This window comes from Schistocerca nitens, chromosome 1 (assembly GCF_023898315.1).
Source record: "Schistocerca nitens isolate TAMUIC-IGC-003100 chromosome 1, iqSchNite1.1, whole genome shotgun sequence".
Lineage (NCBI taxonomy): Eukaryota > Metazoa > Arthropoda > Insecta > Orthoptera > Acrididae > Schistocerca > Schistocerca nitens.
In genome coordinates, this window is record NC_064614.1 from 837473090 (window position 1) to 837497204 (window position 24115).

Below are 24115 nucleotides of genomic sequence, written 5' to 3' on the forward strand. Positions count from 1 at the left end.
ATCAATGAGGCACTTTTGGAACTGGCCAACTCATACAAATACCTGGGTGTAACACCTTGTAGGGGTATGAAACGGAATGATCACATACATTCAGTTGCAGGTAAAGCAGGTGGTAGACTTCAGTTTATTGATGAGAATTCTGGGGAAGCACAATTAATCTGCAAAGGAGATTACTTACAAATCATTTGTGTGATTGTTGTAGAAAATTTCTGAAATTTGTTGGCCCCATACCAGATAGAACTAACAGGGGATATTGAATGTATACAGAGAAGGGCAGCACAAATGGTCACAGGTTTGTTTAATCCATGGGACATGGGAGAAAGTCACAAAGATACTGACAGTACTGAATTAAAGACTCTTGAAGACAGACGTAAACTACCTCGAGAAAGTCAATTAACAAAGTTTCTAGAACCGGCTTTAAATGATTACTCTGGGAATATATTACAACCCCCTATGTATCGCTCAGATAGGAATCATGAGGGTAAGAGTATAATAATTACTGCACGCACAGAGGCATTCAACAATCATTCTTCTTTCATTCGATACATTTATTGAACATTAAGAAACCCTAATAACTAGTACAATGGGACATGCCATCTGCCATGCAGCTCATGGATGTTTGCTGAGTATAGATGTGGATGTAGATTCTGTAGCAACAAGAACAGATTGTGAAAATCTTGGATTTTCTTTTTATGGGTGCTGTCAGCCAAATTAATAATAGAGAATTTGAAAAATTGACCACCTCTATAAGATTTCTTAGCTTACTACTTAGAATGCGAATTGCATGCGCACCCACCCACACATATGAGCTGCAGGCACTGATGCTCATGCCGAGGAATGAGCTCCCACACATCTTTGCCTTCCTTGCAATCTGGCAACTGCCTTACATAATCAACAACATACTTGTAGTGTTATGTTATGTCAAAGAAATAAGAAGTAGACATAATCAATTATAAACCGGTCTGTTAAGAAACATGTTATATGTTTCACGGTATTCTGAGACATTTTTTCAGACCAAGAGTGGAAAAATCAGGTGTCAACGGGTTTATAGTGTTACTGGGGAGGATGATCATCATTATACTGGTTTGAAGAAAAGAGTATTGGTTTTTATTCTTTTTGTGGCAAACTAAAACAGCCCACAAAAGTATTTAGAATAAAACTTGCACATAGTGTGAGTTGCAATTTCGAACAGCATGGGAAACTCTTATTTTTTTTAATAATGAATGATACCATCACCATGACAAATTCAGTATATTGTAGTATTTGTTTTTGAGAAAAGTTAAATTCTGCAAATATATCACTTCTAACTGGATTGTTGGCACTAAACTATCAGGTGAAACAAGGACAGACATAGTGAATAGTTTCGTTTCCATTTCCGAACCAGTCATCTCTTAGAATCTTGAGATGAACTGGTTCATCTTTGCTTTGTTATCACTGAAACTAGCATTTTCAAGTAATTATAAAGCAGCCAGGTGATGGAAGAACATGAAATTGCCATTCTCATTTGCCTTTAAAACACACACATATTTGAGGTTGGTTTTGTGCATGCCAATTGTTAGCTTCTCTTTACCCTGTGGCAACTAAGTAAAGTTGTCCACATGCACAGTTATGTTGCTGTGAACACTAGGTCTAATATCCATTCTAAACCTTTCAGCTATTTCATACTGAGGAAGTAAGATATAGTTCCTCACAAAGACCAAAGAAAACATCAAGAACTTTTCTCTATCTAATCCATTAAATAGTGCTGTGGTGAGTTATGTCCATGCACCCTGGCTCAATAGCTTTTAGGAATCCTTTAAACTGATGGTTATTTACTCCATGACATCACACAAAATTTACACACTTCATCACAGCTTTCATTGCTTGACAGAGTTACACTGTTTCAGTACACAATGCCTCTTCATAAATAAACACATGACCAGTCAAACCATCTGTCCTGAATACACTTTTCAGTTAATTTCATAAATGAAGAAGGATTTGGTGATGTATGACCACTTATTGTGCATTATCTGCAGCTACAGAACGGATTGTCTCCCACAGCAAATTCATACTGTTCACTAATTCACAAACAGCGTCATTAATATCCAGCGTTGGTGGCATAATCAAGAATCAAGAAGCTCTTCTGCTATTTCCAGCTCTTATCAACACGATGCATAAATGTTTGCTTGAATAAAAAACTGAACAGTGTCCAATCAGCCACTGTTTCTTGTCAGTGAAAACAGTGGGCCACATCCTGGAATGTGTATTTCCCTCACCATTTGTTAACAACTTTGGGTATTTAAAAAAAAAATAATAACTCACTGTTTAATAATATAATGGGGAATGTCCAACGAGTGTTGAATATGGCGGACTGTGATTAGGAGTTTCATATTTGCAGTGGTTCTGGAAATAATAAAAATAAGTAAACACCACAATGCATTATATTATTGGATAATCCATGTATTAAACGAAATTATGAGTATAGTGGAACACAAAATAAAACTTTTTTTTCTGAAATTTACTTATGTGGAATACAAAATAACACATCAAACAATGGAATATCCACTATTGATGCCACCTCCCTGTACACTAACATTCCTCATGCCCATGAGCTTACTGCTATTGAACACTACCTTTCCAGATGCCCTACGGATTCCAAACTAACAACCTCCTTCCTAGACTACATGACCAACTATATCCTCACCAACAATTACTTCTCCTTTGAAGACATTACCTACAAACAAATCCGCGGTACAGCTATGGGCACCCGCATGGCACCATCCTATGCTAACCTATTCATGGGCCATCTGAGGAATCCTTCCTAAAAACACAGAATCCTAAACCCCTCACTTGGTTCAGATTCACTTATTACATCTCTGCTATCTGGATTGAAGGTGAGGACACCTTATTCACATTCCTCCAGAACCTCGCCAACTTCTCCCCCATTTGCTTCACCTGGTCCTACTCAACCCAACAAGCCACCTTCCTAGATGTTGACCTTCACCTCAGAGATGTCTATATCAGTACCTCCACCCATATCAAACTTACTAACCACCAGCAATACCTCCACTTTGACAGCTACCACCCATTCCATACCAAGAAGTCCCTTCTGTACAGCCTAGCCACCCATGGTCATTGCGTCTGCAGTGATGAGCAGTCCCTCTGAAAATATACCGAGGGTCTCACTGAAGCCTTCACTGACCGTAATTATCCTCCCATCCTTCTGCAAAAACAAATCTCCCATGCCTTATCTTTCCAGTCTCCCACCACTTCCCAAAGTCCCACAGTCCGGCCACAGAGGAGCATTCCCCTCATAACTCAGTGCCATCTGGGACTGGAGCAACTGAATTACATTCTCCGTCAGGGTTTTGATTATCTCTCGTCGTGCCCTGAAATGAGAAATGTCCTGCCCACTATCGTTCCCACCCCTCCTACACCATATACTCGTCCATCCTTACACAACCCCCGTTCCCAATCCCTTACCTCATGGCTCATACCCCTGTAATAGACCTAGATGCAAGACCTGTCCCATACATCTCCCTACCACCACCTACTCCAGTACAGTCACTAACATCACCTATCCCATCAAAGGCAGGGCTAACTGTGAAATCAGTCATGTGATTTACAAGCTAAGCTGCAACCACTGTGCTGCATTCTACGCAGGCATGACAACCAACAAGCTGTCTGTCCACATGAACGGCCACTGACAAACTGTGGCCAAAAAACAAGTGAACCACCTTGTTGCTAAACATGCTGCCAAACATGATATCCCTCATCTCAATGACTGCTTCACAGCCTGTGCCATTTGGATCCTTCCCACCAACACCAGCTTTTCTGAATTGTGCAGATGGGAACTTTTCCTGCAATACATCCTACGTTCCCGTCACCCTCCTGGCCTCAACCATCGTTAGTCACTATCCTCACCCATCCAGTCCCCTCCCTGTTCCCATTCCAGAACTACACAACCGTCCTTTCACCGCCAAACCTAGTCTTTTAATTTCTTTTTATTTCTCTCCTTTCCGTTACTAACGTCCTCCCCCCTCTGCGCCTTCTCTCCTACCCTCTGTCTAAACTGTAACACTTCACTGTCCACCACTCCCACTATACTATCCCTCCCCCTCCCCGCCCCAGCCTCCGCCTTACCCCCACCCAGTCGCCACTCCCATCATGCACTGGTGCTGCTGCTCACAGTGTGGTTTCAGGTCTCTGAGACTGCAGACGTGTGTGCAAGTTGCGTGCGTGTGTGTACTACTGACAAAGGCCTTAATGGCCGAAAGCTATAATTGTGTGAATCTTTTTGTTGTGCCTATCGCGACTCAGCATCTCCGGTATAAAATAACACATCATATTGAAATGATTTGTCTTAAGACTTTTGCTGGCAATAAGACTTGCAGCCCATTAAGGAATGGACCTACATACAATGTTTCAATGAAAATTTTGATATCTAATATTTTGAAGAAAGACCTGTGTCAAATATGCGATAAATCTAAAATCATTCTTTTGCAGCTAGATTTTGATGCCCTGTTATATGCATAGTCCTAAGAGAGAGATGTGGCTTTCATAATTTTTTTTTTTTTTTGTATTCACGCCTAATTTTTATAGTTTGTCTTTATAAAATATTCAGCAATTCCTGATTTCATCTTGCTGGTGGTCAGGGCACTGTTTATATTCAGTGCATCTTTCTTCAGTCATGTGAATGGTTTGTCCAAATATACTTTACATTACGACAATACTGAAAATTGTCAAAAAGCAATCATAAAACAAGGTATCAATACACAAAAATTTTGGAAAGTACCTCCCCTTCTGGAACTGTATACAAAGAGGCCATAAAAATCTGGCTACAAAAGAAACTGACATGGACAATGTTTTCAACTTAACAAACCATGGAATCAAGCAGCGAAGCTGTTCCAAACACGGTAGAGGCAGAACACTGAGCAGGATTTACGCTATGGTTCAAGGCATTAGTCTGCAGAAGTAACCTGATTTTCAAGTAAATTTAAAATTGATAACCAGACTGGAAAGGAAGGACAAACGGAAACAATGAAAAATTATCATGAGCTGCATCTGCAGAAGGCACAGGCAGCAAGGGTGAATCTCCAAATTCAAAGAATGAAGCTTCTCTGGAAATAATGTCTTCTACAAATCAAAACTTAGCCTACTACTGCAAGCAAATTACATGGTTTAATCTTGGAATTAATAACATTGGGAGCAGGAAAGCTAGACTTTTTTTATGGAATGAAACGGATAAGCTGAAACTGGGGACATGCATAATCTGATGCTGATGTGCAAACCTGAATAATGGAATGAAGGATATTATAACATATTCTGATAATTGTTGGAGACAAAACAGAAATTATGAAACAGCTATGGCAGTATGTTATCTAGTTAGCAAAATCCACATTATTTCACACAAATGACATGCTCTTGTAAATTCCTTGGCTTTCACTGTCACTGAGAAAGCATGGTACAAACATAATATTCAAGTGTCGGAACAATGTATGAAAATGGTGCCATAAGTGATTTGAGGTGCAGAGAATGCAGATAAATGACTTTGTGTCACTTACCCGGTGGATTAAAGAGCTTCCCATTTACAGAAAGCAGGCTACCAATAGACAACAAGTAAAATGGTTACAAATTAAGAGGCTCTGCATAGAATGTAACTCTGCTAGAAGGAAGATTGGTTGCACTCAGATCTCAAATGTGCCAGAACCTACGATGATGTATCCAAAATTGTTTCTTATAAATCCTCTGGGTATCATGTATTCTACCTGAATCCAATGTAGGAAGATGAATCTGAATTAACAGTTGCTCCAGCACTGGTAACAAAGTTGGTTACATTATTGTTTGGCTATGACGCCAATTGTAAAGAAAATGTATAATGTAGTACAGTTTCCCTCAATATCCCAGAAAAAAAAACCACACACAAGTGCATTTTTCTTCAATGTCAGAACATAAACAGGGCCCACTTATTTTACTAAAGCATCCAAATATTCAATGCTGAGCAGAATCATGCATGTCTACGCTTTCATCAAATGTGAGCAAATAAGCAATGAAGCTCTGATGCATTTCCTCCTGAGGTGCCATTCTAAATCTGCTGCCTTGTCCAGGGTTCAACAACACAGTGTTTTTGCTTTGGTAGACAAACTCCTGCAAATTGCCTGCAACTTCCTTGGAATTAAACATTCTGCAACTATTACTGTACTTGATTTCACAAGAGCCCCCACAGAAAATGAATTGACACTCATCACTATACTGTGAGCGACTTTGTAGGCTGCTGGTACTGGTGCATCACTGCCACTTTCTTTCCCATCATTCACTTTCAAAGTTTAAATGCACTACAGTACATTAAAATACTGCTGCAAGCTTCTACAAGCTCTGTTGTTGATTTCTTTCTTCTCTCCCCTCCTCCTTCCTCTTTCTTTTCTTTGAGTTTCAGAGTATGTTGCTTTTAAGCACAGTTATCAGATCGGCAGGGGGGGGGGGGGGGGGGTAGTCACATTGAAACATGGTATTTTTACATGCAATAACATAGGCAAAGCTTGCACATTATTTTCAGCTATTCTACCCATAAATCTCCACCATTCTACTCTTTTTTATTATAGTTTTTTGTCTAATTGCTCCCTCTTTCAGATTTAGCCCCTATACAGAACACCAATGTTACATACTGTGCAGACGAGTATGAAGTATTAGTTCTTTATGTACATTTGTTGTTATTTTTCTTTTTTTCTAAGCTATGTAAAAGCTATCAAGAAGGAAAATTAATCTGGGATGAAGAACTGAATTGTTTGATTTAGATACTGACAAACATATGACACCTACCTTGGCTTCACTCAAGATACTGCTAACATCTGCATGCTTTTCTTCTTCAATTCCACAATGTAAAAGAATTGCTTTCAGAAGCAGTGTATGACTGAGACGAAATGAGCAATTCTTATCCCGTAAATTGGGGAACTCTGTCACCACCTCCCATACAATTGCAAGCAATTCAGCCTCGGCTGTGTTGGTACCTGAAAAAATGTTATGTTAGTGCACACACAGGCTACCAGTAAACTGGCAGGATGAATGATTACACACAAACAGTCTGGCCCTGGAGGTGACCAACATCCAATTGCCGAGATACTCCACAGTATTTACTCATGAGGTTTAAGTGCCTCCTATACCAAATGGGAAATTTTTATATTCATAACTCAGCAAGTGTGCCTAAGCTTTGTAACTGTTAGAATCTTTCAAAATTGATAAATATGCAAAACTTCACATGTCAAGTCATATTAATGTGCACAGCATACAGCAATGTTTTGGAAAATTGACTCAATTTGCCACATCAACTGATACTGACGTTTCTAGTTATTATGATCTATGACTCGCATAACGAAGTTAAATGGGACTTAATGGAAATTATATGGAACATCCTACGATTTTACAGGAGAATTATAACATTTCATGAGTGATAACTGAGCAAATAGCAAGCGGGACAAGAGATGTGAGCAAAATATTCTACAATTTACTCTCTTTAATAAAGAGACAGATGAAGTGCCCAGTACTTTTCTCCAGAAGGCACAACTGTTAGTACAGTAAACACCAACACATAAACACAGATAACAATACTTCTAGATTTTAGAAGCCCATGTTCCATTTTCTGATAGGATACAGGAAAGTAATTTAGACAACTTCGGGAGTTCATTTCTTACACAAACAACAGAAATGCTCCTATCAACTTGTCTGGAAATAGATGGTGAGTCTAGAATAGAACATTTATTATCAACGGCACATCCTCAAACACAAGACAGAGTGTTCTGTAGATATTACACTTGTCTCTGATAAAACGTGCTGAATCACTGATGACGAACTGTTGCTGATGTGACAGTTCAACTATCTCATAGATATTTGCTGTAGCTCACAGATAAGAGTTACAATCATTAATGATGCTGTGTCCCTCAAATATGTACTTTTCATCAAAAGTAGATGGTGATAATCAGCTCAAAATTGTGGTTTCTTTTTGCAGAATTACTTATAAACAAAGCATAGACCCTTGTGTAGATGGTGATAATCAGCTCAGAATGGTGGTTTCTTTTTGCAGAATTACTTATAAACAAAGCATAGTCCCTTGTAAATTAGCTTAGAAGGTCACTTGCCTGGATTTAGTTCCAAAGTAATGACCAATGTCTGGTAGATCCTTTCTTTCAATTCCAGTTCACAAACACAATGTGTCCATCCTCCACGTCAACTCTTCCATCGCCAAAGACTGTCCAATAATGACAAAGATTCAAAAATTCAGCACTCCAAAGCTAACTCACAATAAAAAGCTGTGAGAGCATTTTCCATCCATGGAAAGTACCAGTTATGGACACAAGTTATCTTCTAAAGTGGGAACCAAATACTTCTATTCATCAAATGTATGTAGAGGAAGGGCTTGAGAATGTAGCAGCAATTGTGCATTAACTATCATTCACCAACATTTCTTCATCATATTCGTAGCAGTGAAATTCAACATTATGTTATGTGTCTCTATAGAAAGTTTCCCAACATCTGTATATGTGTTATATTAAGGTATTAAACTTCTATTTATACCAAAACCATTATACATGCCTCGCATATTCACTGGAAACCAACCTGGGTTTGGTGTAACAATATCCACTGCACATTCGTAAAGCTCTCTAGGATGAAAGCCAAAAACTTTCTTCTCTCGATATACTCTGTCAATAGCATATCGCTTGAGGGTTGATATTCCATTCCACGCAACATAACGAGCAAACGGAACTCTGAGATTGTGAGGCAAAGACACAACACCTCCTGAATGTGTCATAAGCTGTACACCTGTGTCTGCTGGAAGCAGAGAGTTATCACGTGGCATTAGAAGAGGAGTCGGTACACAGACAGCTCCATGGCGACGAAATACACGAGTCACTGTCTCCTTGGCAAACTCTTGCAGTGCAGGAGATGGCTTCGGTAAATTCATGTCATAAGTGAGGTCTTCAGCTGGTGTCACTTCCTAAAGGTACAAAGAAATAATTTATATAGTTGTGTAATGCTAACTGAAAAGTCAACACATTTTATACAGTTTCTAATTTTAGACTGGCAATTTGGCTATTTTTGTAGAATGTGCAAATTCCTTTGTACCCCCATGCCAATAGTGAAAGGGATCACTGAGACACAATGGAGGGTGGAGGAGGCGGCGGGGAGGGGGGGGGGGGGCAGTGGGGGTTGTAATGTGGCAATTCATAATGGCAAGAAAATGTATTGTACACACACACACACACACACACACACACACACACACAAGCGAACGCGCAAGTAAATCCCAAAATCAAATCTCATATATAAAACAGCTTCAATCGTCCTATTACTTTACAAATGTGTTGATGTGTTAGATATGTGACTTAAAGCATGCAAGTGAAAATAGCTTAGGAAAGGTTTAACATTATGCTTAAAATTTGTTAGAAGTTGCTAAATGCTCTTATTATCAAATACTGGTTGAACAGAGTCAGCGTAATTTGTTGACCATTTTAAGCAAACACAGTTTTAAGTGCATCTCGATGTTTATGATATCATATCTCCTGAACTGTCTCTTGTACAATGATATAATTTTGCAGGTACGTTCAATGGTATGTGTGGATACTGTCTGCAAATTGTGTTGCAAATTTAGCTAGTAAAAAAGAAGTCATAAATTAAAACATCATGTCTGGTGCTGCTGTTTTATTCTACAAAGTGAAAAAGTAGTAAGTGAAACTTTGTCCTCTCATGATTTTTGGGGGGATGTCAATAAGAAAAAGTTTTGAAAACGTTCAAAATTACGTGTAAAGTTTGTTGGGGATCACTGAATGCTCTCATTTTCAACAAATACTGAATGAATGAAGTCTGAGTATTTGCTTACCATCAGTTAACACTGCCTCAAGACAAACATACAGTATGTAATTCTAATACTCATCTTATTGTGTTACGCTTTTAACATAAGATTATACCTCTTACTGAGTGGATTATGGCATTAATTTTTTTAATTCAGTCAATAATTACATGATCTATTCAAAATTAAATTTTTGTTTTATATCTGTAAGTCATGATGCTGTTGATTTCTTTTCCCAGAAACAAAGGAATATTAGTATCATTATACTGTTCTTGATCATTCAGAAGAGGTGTCCAAAGATGATTAACTTTCGCTTTGCCATTACTTCTGATATTTTCTGTATATTTTCATAGATCTCCGTGTTGCTTCTCATTTTTCAACCACACATAGATTGTACTGCATCCACTATTTTTCTAAAAATCTGCCTACTCTGTCCAGCTTATAGTTCATCATTAAGCATTCACGTGGATACAAACATTCTGGTGGTGCACATTGAGGTACAGTGTTTCTAGTTTTCTGTTTTTAGACATGCATTTCTTGTTGCAGATAAATATATAGTACACCCCTGAAAAAGCTGTGTCCAGTATTTGGAAGAACGAAAACGTCACACCCAGATACAAGAAGGGTAGCAGAAGGGATCCACAAATCCACCAAATGGTATCCTTGATATCGTTTCATTGTAAAATACTAGAATGTATTCTGGGCTCAAGTCTAATAAGATATCTCAAACAGAATTAACTGCTCCATGCCAACGAGCATGGATTTCGAAATCACTGATCATGTGAAACCAAAAACACACTTTTCCCACACGGTATCCTGATCCAGCTAGGTAAATACAGGATATACATAAAGTCCGGGAACACTTTCATTTATTTATTTGATAAGAGCCAAACATTGTACAGATACCATAAACATCTCATTTTGAAGAGAAACCCTGGAAGGGTCCCCCCCCCCCCCCCCCCCCCCCCCCCCCCACGTATACTGCCAACAGCTTAGTTTGGTAATTTGCCGAGTCAGCGCTAGTCGCAAACATGGCGAGTTCAGGTGTGGAGCGAGCTTTCTGCATTGGAGTTCGACAAAAACAAATGTGCTACAGCTGTTCAATGGATGTTTAGAACCAAGTATGGTAAGAAACAACCAACAAAGAAAGCCATTTACCACTGGCAGAACAAATTCGTTACAACGGGTTGCTTGTGCCCGGCAAAGAGAAGCGGACGTCCCAGTGTGAGTTAAGTGAATAATGTGGCAAGAATTCAATTACCGTATTGACATCGGCCGGGTCACTCATGGTTCGCATATCAAATTTCTGTATTAAAAAAACAAACTTTTAGAGTTTCTCTTCAAAATGCAATACATATGACATCCGTACAATGTTGGTTCTTCTGCAATAAAGAATTGAAAGTGTTCCCGGACTTTACGTACACCCTGTACAGTATTTCTCGACTTCTTTGAAGCATTTGATTCACACGTCTGCCTATTAATCACAGTATGATCACATGGGCTATCAAACAAAATTTGTGACTGGATTAAACAATTCTTGGTATGAAGGATGGAGCAGGTTATCTTGGATGGAGAATGAACTGACATACGTAGAAGTACCATGGTTGTTCATGTTAATGATCCAGCAGACAATGTACGGAGGTGCCTCAAATAAAACTGGAATATTTCTTTTATCCATCTTTTTGTAAGCAGAGAATGTTACAATCTCTGCTCATTTCTGTTTTCATTCCCAGTGAGAGTACTCCACAGCTAGAAAGCAGTCAAACCGTTTCTTTACTCAGAATGATAATGTCAGGAAGAGGTAGCATCATTCTGTTGCACAATACATTATACGAGGTGCTATCCAAAATTTTCAGGACTGGTGCTGCCATGTGTTGAAAACCTTACCTTTGGACTAATGGTCACCATCACCCTCGAAGTAGTTGCCATCCGCACGTACACACTGGTCCCAGCACTTCTCCCACTTGCGAAATGTTCTCTGGAAGTCCTGTTCTTTGAGGGTGTTTATCACCACCACCGATGCTTCTTGAATCCTCTCTAGAGTGTTGAACCGATGGCCTTTCAACTTGAGTTTCAGTTTTGGGAATAGTGCGAAGTCGCAAGGTGCCAAATCTGGTGAGGATGGTGGGTGAGGTACAACCACCATATTGCTTTTTGTCAAAAAGGTCCTGGTGTGCAAGGATGTGTGACAGGGTGGGTTGTTGTGATGCAGCAGCCAGTTCCCTTGACACCAAAGTTCGGGCCGTTGTCGCTGCACGTTTTCATGGAGCCATCGCACAATGTCACAGTACACAGCATTCACTGTTCGGTTGGGTGGGATGAATTCTTTGTACACAATTCCCTTGTTATCAAAGAAAACGATGATCATGCTCTTCACCTCTCTCGCTTTTTTGGGACTTGGAGAGCCCGGTCTCTTCCACTGGGAAGATCGTTGCTTTGTCTCTGGGTCATAACTGTAAATCTAGCTCTTGTCGCCGGTGATAACCCATGACAAGAAGGTTGGATCATCAGATGCGGTCTGATGAAGGTCCATGCGCACTTCAACACACTGTGCCTTCTGATCGGCAGTCAAGATCCTTGCCACAAATTTTTTGGCGACACGATGCATGTCCAATTCATCAGTCAACATTCGTTGATATGTCTCATAACCATTACTCACTTCATTCACACGGTCTTGAATGGTTCCACATCGATCCGCACGATCAAACTGTTGAAGTTTGGCAACAATGTCTGGTGTCGTGCGGCTAACGGGCCTTCCAGTGTGAGCAACATCTTTGACGTCTGTACAGCCGGCCCTGAAAGCATGTCACTGAAACACAAGCATACGGCTCATGCTCTGTCCCCCAAACACTTGTTGAATCACTGAAAGGGTTTCCGTAGCACTTTTCCCAAGATGCGCACAGAATTTGATACACACATACTGTTCTGTTCACAAATCCATCATAAAATCGCCACACACCAAACACAGAGTATTACGGAAATCACTGTGGACATGCAACACGTCCTCCCAGCTGAATGCCACTCTGCACACTGAGTCATCAGATATGCAGCTCTTGCCACCTAGCGGTGCAAAAAACTACTACTACTACTACTACTTTCCAGATGGCAGCACCAGTCCCGAAAATTTTGGATTCCACCTTGCGTTCAAGCTTCTCACAACAGAGGGCTTAAAATTTTGAAAAGTCTTGCAGCACAAATTGTGGACAACACCCTGAAAAACACAAGAGTATGCATGGCACACACAGTTTGTACAACAATGAGGAAAGCTGAGAACTCAGCTCACTGACATCGCCTGAGGGACAGCATGACTGAGGAGAATATTTGCGCTGTTAGCCTTCTTGAAGACAATCACTGAACAACATTTGCTGAAATTGCAACTGAGGTTGGCATAAGCTATGGTATTGGGCAGGCCATCATTACTGACAACCTGGGATTTTGGAAAGTATCTGCAAGGTGGGTGCCTTACTTCAAAGCACAAACTTCATCATCTTCAGGTAAGCAAATGGCTACTGATACGCTACCGAACTGAAGAGGAACACTTTTTGGACCACATTGTGGCCTGTGATGCATGGATGTACCATTTCACCCCAGAATAGAAAAACAACAGCATGGAATGCCACAAAAAGTGCGAATCTGCACCTGTCAAAGCCAAAAAGCATTTCGGCATGGGGAAGGTTCCAAGAGTCTTTTTTATTTTAAAGTTGTTCTCATCAGTTTTATCTACGAATGTTGTACCGTGAATGCTGCATACTACTGCAAACATTTGGATTGAATAAAATGTTTACATCTTTAGAAAAGGAGCCCTTCTCCAATCTGGGATGTGACTAGGCTTCGTGACAATGTTTGACCCCATACAGCTGCCAGGACTCAACAAAAAAAATTCGGGAATTGTTCTGGACCACACCACAACATCTTCCCTACAGTTCAGTTCAGACTTATCGCCCTGCCATTTTCATGAATTTGAACCACTAAGGGAAGCAGTCGGAGTACAAAGACTTGATGACGATTGCACTGTTGAAGCATTCATGTGCAACTGGCTGCTGTCACAGTCACGTTCATTTTACGAAAACAAATCGAGAAACTGCCCGCGTGTTTCCCATTCAGGTGCCTACATAGAAAAATAAGATTGTGTGTATGAATTTTTCTGAACCTTAAATAAACTTATGAAAAAAAAATTACTGTTTATATCTGATTCATCCTCAGACTTTTCACACATAATGTGGTTCTGCCCGCGTGTTTCCCATTCAGGTGCCTACATAGAAAAATAAGATTGTGTGTATGAATTTTTCTGAACCTTAAATAAACTTATGAAAAAAAAAATACTGTTTATATCTGATTCATCCTCAGACTTTTCACACATAATGTGGTTATTTATAATGAAGTGCTGACTGAAGAAAAAAAAACTGCACAAATATTCAGTAGGGCCTTGATATGGTTTCAAAGTGGTGCAAAGATTGGCAACTTACAACTGTGGGCCCACAAAATTACAGACCAATGGTCCCTAAAATCTGTTTGCTGTAGAACTCTGGAACACATACTCAGTTTGAATATAATAAATTTTCCCTGAAACTGAGAAGCTTATATTCACAAATCAGCATGGTTTTAGATTTAGAGAGCATCACTCATGCTAAACTCAGCTTGCCCTTTTTTCACGATATACTGTGCATTTTGGATGAAGGCCAACAGGCAGATTCCATACTTCTGTATTTCTGGAAAGCAGTTGACACAGCACCCCACAGCAGACTGTTAATGAAGGTACGAGCATACGGAACAAATTCCCAGACATGTGAGTGGCTCGACGTCTTCTTAAATAATAGAATCCTATGTGTTGTCCTTGACAGCGAGTGTTCATCAGAGATAAGGGTATTGCCACAGAAAAGTGTGATAGGACTATTTTTATTTTATTTATTTATTTATTGTTCCGTGGGACCACATTTAGGAGAAGTCTCCATGGTCATGGAACGAGTCAATACATGAAATTATAACACGATTGTAGAAACAGATGAAATGAAATATAAGAAACATATTCAGGCAACAAGTCGTTAGTTTAAATAAAGAAAATCAAGAATGTAACACTGGAATTTGCTTAATTTTTTAGCTCTTCCAGGAGCTCCTCGACAGAATAGAAGGAGTGAGCCATGAGGAAACTCTTCAGTTTAGACTTAAAAGTGTTTGGGCTACTGCTAAGATTTTTGAGTTCTTGTGGTAGCTTATTGAAAATGGATGCAGCAGAATACTGCACTCCTTTCTGCACAAGAGTCAAGGAAGTGCATTCCACATGCAGATTTGATTTCTGCCTAGTATTAACTGAGTGAAAGCTGCTAACTCTTGGGAATAAGCTAATATTGCTAACAACAAACGACATCAAAGAAAATACATACTGTGAGGCCAATGTCAAGATTCCCAGACTATTGAATAGGGGTCGACAAGAGGTTTTCGAACTTACACCATACATAGCTCGAACAGCCCGTTTTTGAGCCAAAAATACCCTTTTTGAATCAGAAGAATTACCCCAAAAAATAATACCATATGACATAAGCGTATGAAAATATGCGAAGTATACTCTTTTCGTGTTGAAATGTCACTTATTTCAGATACTGTTCTAATGGTAAATAAAGTGGCATTTAGTTTCTGAACAAGATCCTGAACATGGGCTTTCCACAACAGCTTACTATCTATCCGTATACCTAGGAACTTGAACTGTTCCGTCTCGCTTATAACATGCCCATTCTGTCTGATTAAAATGTCAGTTCTTGTTGAATTGTGAGTTAGAAACTGTAAAAACTGAGTCTTACTGTGATTTAGCATCAAATTATTTTCCACAAGCCACGAAATTATATCATGAACTACATTATTTGATAATGTTTCAATATTACACACAAGATCCTTCACTACCAAGGTGGTGTCATCAGCAAACAGAAATATTTTTGAATCACCTGTAATACTAGAAGGCATATCATTTATATAAATAAGAAACAGCAGTGGCCCCAGCACTGACCCTTGGGGAACGCCCCATTTAACAGTGCCCCATTGGGACTGAACATCATAACCACTCTCAATATTGCGGAGGATTACCTTCTGCTTTCTGTTCTTAAAGTAGGAGGCGAACCAATTGTAAGCTACTCCCCTTACTCCATAATGTTCCAACTTCTGCAGTAATATTTTGTGGTCAACACAGTCAAAAGCCTTCGTTAAATCAAAGAAAACACCTAACGTTCGCAACCTTTTATTTAATCCGTCCAAAACCTCACAGAGAAAAGAGACTATAGCATTTTCAGTTGTTAAGCCATTTCTAAAACCAAACTGTACATTTGACAGCAAATTATGTGAATTTAAATGCTGCAGTAACCTTCTATATACAACCCTGTCGATAACTTTAGCAAACACCGATGGCATAGAAATAGGTCTATAATTGTCAACATTATCCCTGTCTCCCTTTTTATAAAGTGGCTTCACTACCGAGTACTTTAATCGGTCAGGAAACTGACCACTCCTAAAGGAAAAGTTACAGATATGGCTAAGTACTGAGCTAACATACGTGGAACAATACTTCAGTATTCTGCTAGATACCCCGTCATATCCATGAGAGTTCTTGGTCTTTAGTGATTTAATTATTAACTCAATCTCCCTCTTGTCAGTATCATGGAGGAGCATTTCAGGTAACAGTCTCGGAACACTTTTTTCTAAGAGCGCTATATGATTCCCTGTTGGGACTAGGTTTCTATTTAGTTCACCTGCTATATTCAGAAAGTGATTATTAAGTACTGTACATATATGCGACTTATCAGTAACACGGACATCCCCACTACGCACTGATTCTATATTCTCGACCTGTCTCTGCAGACCAGCCACTTCCTTTACGACTGCATTTAGATTGTGACTGTTTCTAACGTTTTGATATAATTGCCACTTTGTTCTACAAGATATTCTTATCCCTTTAGTCAGCCACCCAGGCTGCCTGCTTGTGCTAGTACCCTGTTTTGAATGTTCTAACTGAAAGCAACTTTCAAAGAGCACAAGAAAAGTCTTGAGGAAAGCATTATATTTATCGTCTACTGTATCAGCACTATAAACATCTTGCCACTCTTGTTCCTTGATAAGGTTTACAAAAGTCTGTACAGCAACTGGATCAGCTTTCCTAAAAAGTTGGTAACTATATTTAACATGTGTTGCAGCACAAAAATCTTTCAGACTTAAAATTTGTGCATCATGATCTGAAAGGTCATTCACCTTTTTGCTAACAGAATGCCCTTCTAATAATGACGAATGAACAAAAATATTGTCTATGGTTGTTCTACTGTTCCCTTGCACTCTCGTTGGAAAGAATACGGTTTGCATAAGATTATATGAATTAAGGAGGTCTACCAGCATCCTTTTCCTTGCACAATCACTTATACAATTAATATTGAAGTCACCACATATAACTAACTTTTTGTATTTTCTATAAAGTGAACCAAGAACCTCCTCTAGCTTTAGCAATAATGTTGTGAAATCGGAGTCTGGGGATCTATAAATAACAACAGTAAGAAGTTTAGCTCCACTACATTTAACCACACCTGCACAACATTCAAACACCTTTTCAGTGCAGTACTTTGAAACATCAATTGACTCAAATGGGATACCGTTTTTCACATACATGGCTACTCCCCCACACCGCAAAGAGCTCCTAGAAAAGCTGCCAGCCAACCTGTATCCTGGTAAAGGAAGCCTCTGAATTATCTCCTTATTTAAGAAGTGTTCAGATATACCAATAATTTCAGAGTCAACATCTATAAGCAGTTCACTAACTTTATCTCTAATACCTTGTACATTTTGATGAAATATACTAATTCCCTCATTAATCAGATATTGTTATCTTACCGTATTTACTCGAATCTAAGCCGCGCTTTTTTTCCAGTTTTTGTAATCCAAAAAACCGCCTGCGGCTTAGAATCGAGTGCAAAGTAAGCGGAAGTTCTGAAAAATATTGGTAGGTGCCGCCACAACTAACTTCTGCGTCGAATGTATGTAGCGCTACACAGGCATGCTTTGCATTTGCAGGCACAGAGAGAAATACTGGTCCCAAAACATCTGCGTCAGTAAATAAATTTAAAAGAAAGGTGGAAGACGAGCTTTTGTTCTCCGCCCCAAGTTTCGACCACTGCATTTTCATACATAATCTAACGAAGTAAATACAAATTCCGTATTGTTCACATTAGAATGTAGCACCATTTCAATGTACTACGAAAATCCAACTGGCAAGACTGTTTCGATTGTTTGTCAATATGGCCAACTCTACGTTCTGAATTTTTTCCTACCTGTGAGAAGAGATGGTTGCTAATAGGAACTTTTATGAATTGTGAATCACATGCAGTATTCTCTTCACCATAAGAATAATATGAATATTTTGCCATGTATTCTTTCGTGTTTGCTGCTATCTCATTTAAATCCTGTCTGCCTAATAAACTATGAAACTAGAGTGTGACAACAGCAAACGCGGAAGAATATACATATCATGTCATGTTTAGGTCATGTCATGTTTATATTCATATTATTCTTATGCCTAATTGTGATACAGTCAGAAATGAAGCACAGCAATTGACTAGATTTATCTAAGATGACTCTTAATTTCTTTGCAGAATCTAATGTACAAAAGAGGCGTTTGCAAAGATTTTCAAACGGAGAAAAATTTTTGCTAAACTCTCGTTCAGAACATCTAGCATACGCAGTCTATTATTTGGTTCTTGTTAATCTTTAGCAAAGAAAGCAGCAGTGTAAGTAAAAACAAATACCAGTCTCTTGCCATTGTTTCGCTAATGAGACGATTCCTCTTTTTTTTTAAAATTATAAGCGATGGTAGCGCACACAAAAGGAAGCCAGGTCGCGAGCGGCGACAGGCCGTAAACACGCACTCTCAGAATGCAACAAACAATGCATGACACAGTACTGTAATGCATTTTCAGCTTAGAGTGACGTAAACACCTATAACAAAGAGAACGGAGCACCTGACGCATAGCAATGGCTACCTGGTAAAGCTTAACTGCTAAGCTTACGACTCGAACCAAACTACTGTAGCTGTATCGTCATTCATTCGACCTAAATTGTGTCTCACATTACAATGGACCAACTTTGTTTCAATTTGGAGATGCGGCCTAAAACTTTTCTCCCCACTTGAATTTCGAGTATCAAATTTCAGGTGCGGCTTAGATTCGGGAATTTTTTTTTTCCTTGATTTCGAGTCTCATTTTGTAGGTGCGGCTTAGATTCGAGTGCGGCTTAAATTCGAGTAAATATGGTATATACATATAAATGATCTGGCAGACAGGGTGGGCAGCAACCTGCAGTTGTTTGCTGAAAATGCTGTGTTGTAAAGGAAAGTGTCGAAGCTGAATGAGTGTAGGAGGATACGAGATGACTTAGATAAAATTTCCAGTTGGTTTGGTGAATGGCAGCTAACTCTGAATATAGAAAAATGTTTAAGTTAATGCAGATGAATAGTAAAAACAACCCTGTAATGTTCGGATATGGCATTAGTAGTGCGCTGCTTGACACAGTCATGATGTTTATATATCTGGCCGTAATGATACAAAGTGATATGAAATGGAAAGAGAAGGTGAGGATTGTGATAGGTAAGGTGAATGAAAAACTTCGGTTTATTGGGAGAATTTTGGGAAAGTGTCATTCATCTGTTGAGGAGACAGCATACAGGACATTAGTGCAACCTAATCTTAAGTACAGCTCGAGTGTTTGGAACCTGTACCAGGTTGAATTGCAGGAAGACATCAAAGCAATAACAGGTGGGCAGCTAGATTTGTTACCAATAGTTTCGAACAATTTGATGACCAGCATTTGAAGCTGACTGCCGAATGATTCTATTGCTACCAACATACATTTTGGGCAAGGGCCACGAAGATAAGATGCAACAAATTAGGGCTCATACATAGGCATATAGGCAGTCGTTTTTCCCTCGCTCTATTTGCAGGAAATGACTAATAGTAGTAGTAGTAGTAGTAGTAGTAGTAGTAGAGGGTACATTCTACCACGCACCATAGTTGGCTTGCAGAGTATAGATGTATAACATTCAAAATAATCAATTTTTGACAATATAATGCAATTGGACAGATAAGAAATCTACTCAACAAGTAGCAGCAGGACAACACTGTAACATGCAATAAGCTGTTTGGACCATGTGTATTCTCAAATTTACGATCTCATCCTTTTTTCGATCTTATTTGAAATGTCTTAAACTCCGACTGTAAAGTAGTACACTAGACTCTCGCTAATTTGGTTATTCCTGGCACATATGGGTGCCAGATTAGCAGAAGTGCCACATTATTGAGTATCTGAAATTAATTTTATTCAATTACTTCGAATACATAGTAGATACAGTGTACTGTACTTTATTAAACTGAAGGATACAATTTTAAAACATAGAGGATATACTTTATTAAATCCAAAACTACATTAATTTCCAAAGAAAATTTAGTCCTTGAGTGTATACTGTACATAATTACACAGTCGTATCACTCATTATGAAACATGTCCCTAATTTTTAATTGTCACAATGAAGATAAGCGACCCTGGCACTATTTATCACGCAACCGCTTTGAAAGCATTACATTGATACTGCATGTATCTGATTGTTGCATAATGTACTCCAGGAAGACCTCGGCAGCTTCAGCACCGGCAGTGTGAGAAAACTTCATGCTCTCTCCTCCTGTGTCCTCTTCCTCATCACTTTCATCATTATTTTCATGCATGCGTTTGATTATTTCTTCATCTGTTAAAGTTTGGTCCGTATCACAGTTTTCCTCATTCAGCCACTTAGTAACATCTTCATCATCAATTTCTTCTCCTCCTGGGAGGCTATGGAACATGTCAGTGTACAAAGCAATTGATAATTCCAAATTGACTGGCTCATCGCTGTCACTCGCTACTGGATCCAACTTGACATCAATGGATGGCCACAATTTTCTCCAGCTCTTCATTATGGTAGAGCTCTCCACTTTATTCCATGCTTCGGCTGCTTTGAAAACAACATCATGTATGTTAATTGCTTTCCACACCTTCAGCATAGTCTCGATAGTTGTTTTAACTTTCATTCAGCACGGAGACAAGACGTGAATGTCGATATTGACGTTTAATTGATTCCAAAATTCCCTGGTCCATGGGCTGAATCAGGGCTGTCACATTGGGTGGGAGAAAGAGTGCTTGTGTATCATCGGACTTTAGAGAAACATCTGAAGGATGACTGGAAGCACTGTCCATTATAAGGATAGCTTTCAGTGGAAGCTTTTCCTACTTTACCTCTTATCTCACTGCTGGTACAAACGTTTCATCGAACCACCAAGATAATATTTGTCTGTCCATCCACGCTTTCTTCTGAGCACAATACTGCACTGGTAGAGCATTTATGTCTGTGCTGAAAACAACGTGGATGTTGGGATTTTCCAATCACCATAAGCGGTAGTTTATGATTCCCATTTGCAGTACAACGTGCCATTAATGTTACACGCTGTTTCTGTTGCTTGTAACCATGAGCTTCCTTCTTGCACTTGGCAGTAAATGTATTTGATGGAAGCATCTTATAAAAAAGTCCTGTTTCATCAGCATTATACAAGGCATCAGCAATTAAATCTTCATCCTCTTTTATCTTCCGTATCTTGCTTACAAACTCAGAAGCATCATCATCATTAGCTGAGCGACTTTCCCCGGTGACTGTCAGCTGCCGAATGCTATGTTGTTTTTTCCAATTTGACAGCCAACCTTCGCTCACTGCAAAATTTTGTAATTTGTGGTAAGGTCTTATGGGACCAAACTACTAGGTCATGAGTCCCTAAGCTTACACACTACTTAATTTAACTTAAACTAACTTACACTAAAGAAGACAGACACACACCCATGTCCGAGGGATGACTCAAACCTCCGACAGGGGGGGAGTCACGCGAACCGTGACAAGACACCAACTCAGACCGCGCAGCTACCCCATGTGGCTTCGTTCCCTGGAAACAAGTTACTACTCCTAAGTTGTTTGTTAAATGCAGCTGCTTTTTTCTTTTATAATCGGGCCACTGACTGGAATTCCTTTATTGCATCGTCGTATGAACCATCTAAAAACAGCTACGTCCAGTTCTTCATTCTCACACTTTCGCATAACCTTCCATTTTCCCAACTCACTATCCATTTGTGTTGAATACTGTCAAATAACATCTTCTATCTTTTGATGTCATAAATACACACATCAAAAAAAGTTTTGCACTACCCTGGTTCCTAGAACTCCTGAAGATAGACGTTGACTACGGATATCACAGACTGTTCAGAGATGTCACTAAACCAGTCCAAAGATGTAAACAACAAAGCATGAGCAGCACTTATTAGATGCAGACGATCCGACAGCTGATCAGTTCCAGTCATTCTATCAGGAAAGAGGTACACAGCTCTTGTTGCCCGTAGTTCAACCATGCCTAGACGGTCAATATCGCGGTTCGATCACGTCTGCATTGTTACTTTGTGCCAAGAAGGGCTCTCAACAAGGGAAGTGTCCAGGCATCTCGGAGTGAAACAAAGCGATGTTGTTTAGACATGGAGGAGATACAGAGAGACAGGAACTGTCGATGACATGCCTCACTCAGGTCGCCCGAGGGCTACTACTGCAGTGGATGGCTCAGAGGAACTCTGACAGCAATGCCACTATGTTGAATAATGCTTTCCGTGCAGCCACAAGACGACATGTTACAACTCAAACTGTGCACAATAGGCTGCATGACGTGCAACTTCACTCTTGATGTCCATGGCGAGGTCCATCTTTGCATCTACGACACCTTGCAGCGGGCCCAACAACATGCCCAATGGACCGCTCAGGATTGGAATCACATTCTTTTCACCAATGAGTGTCTCATATGCCCACAACCAGACAATCATTGGAGACATGTTTGGAGGCAACCCAGTCAGGCTGAACGCCTTAGACACACTGTCCAGCGAGTGCAGCAAGGTGGAGGTTCCCTGCTGTTTTGGAGTGGCATCATGTGGGCCGATGTACACCGCTGGGGTCAAGGAAGGCGACATAACCACTGTACGATACATGAATGCCATCCTCAGACCGATAGTGCAACCATATCAGCAGCATATTGGGAGGTATTTGTCTTCATGGATGAATCATCATCGCAGCCCCATTGTGCACATCTTATGAATGACTTCCTTCAGGATACTGACATCGCTGGACTAGAGTGACCAGCATGTTGGCCAAACATGAACCCTATCAAACATGGCTGGGATAGATTGAAAAGGCTGTTTATGGATGACGTGACCCACCAACCACTCTGAGGGATCTACGCCGAATTGCCGTTGAGGAGTGGGACAACCTAGACCAACAGTGCCCTGATAAACTTGTGGATAGTATGCCTTGGCGAATACAGGCATGCATCAATGTGAGAGGAAGTACTACTGGGTGTTAGAGGTACCGGTGTGTACAGCAATCTGGGCCACCACCTCTGAAGGTCTCGCTGTATGGTGGTAAAACATGCAATGTGTGGTTTTCATGAACAATAAAAAGGGCGGAAATGATGTTTATGTTGATCTTTATTCCAATTTTCTGTACTAGTTCCGGAACTATTGGAACCGAGGTGAAGCAAAACCTTTTTTGATGTGTGTAGTTGCTCATCCAACATTGAACTCAGCAGCAATGGCTTTCTGCGAAGAATCTCGATTTAACTTATCTAAAATTTCTAGTTTCTGCTTGAGGTCTAGCATAATGTGTTTCCTTTTAGAAGACATCATTCTAAACTGTAAAGAAAGTTACAATTTCAAATACAGTACATAAAGCATTGTTTAACTACGCAATGTTGCGCACGATAATTCATTGTGCACGTGTTTTTGGGTGTGTGCCGGATGACTGAGAGGCCGGATTAGCGAAATCTAGTGTATATGTCATGCTAACACAATTATCCCCTGTGATTTAAAAAAAAAATCATAAAATTACTGTACTACAAAAAGATAAATTTTTCGTTATATGAATATATATTATCATAATTGTTATATTGTGCTGTTGAGTGAATTTCATTTTCTATACATTATTTTCGATTTAATGTTCTATGTTATTTCAAGAAACACATCAACCTATAGGGTTTCCAGATCTACAAGAGAATCTGGTTTCTAGACAGAAGATATTCAAACAACGGATGGAAGGAGATCCTTACGAAAACAAGATGAGTATTTTTTCTTTAAAGCTACCACCGGAGTCGGCCAATATTTTTACTGAACATTTATTACAATTAAGATTCATCCAATTGAGTGTAACAAAGGAGGTCGTTAAAATGT

General features: G+C 39.6%; 1 protein-coding gene across 1 annotated transcript in view; it reads right to left on the bottom strand.

The window, feature by feature from the left end:
* Nucleotides 1–24115, bottom strand: part of LOC126263157 (eIF-2-alpha kinase GCN2) — a 322298-nt gene that overhangs the window by 60431 nt on the left and 237752 nt on the right. The window contains exons 20-21 of the mRNA XM_049960195.1: nt 8590–8968; nt 6799–6986 (exon numbers count right to left, since the gene is read on the bottom strand). Of these exons, the coding sequence (XP_049816152.1) occupies nt 6799–6986; nt 8590–8968 (567 nt within the window). The remainder of the gene's footprint in view (nt 1–6798; nt 6987–8589; nt 8969–24115) is intronic.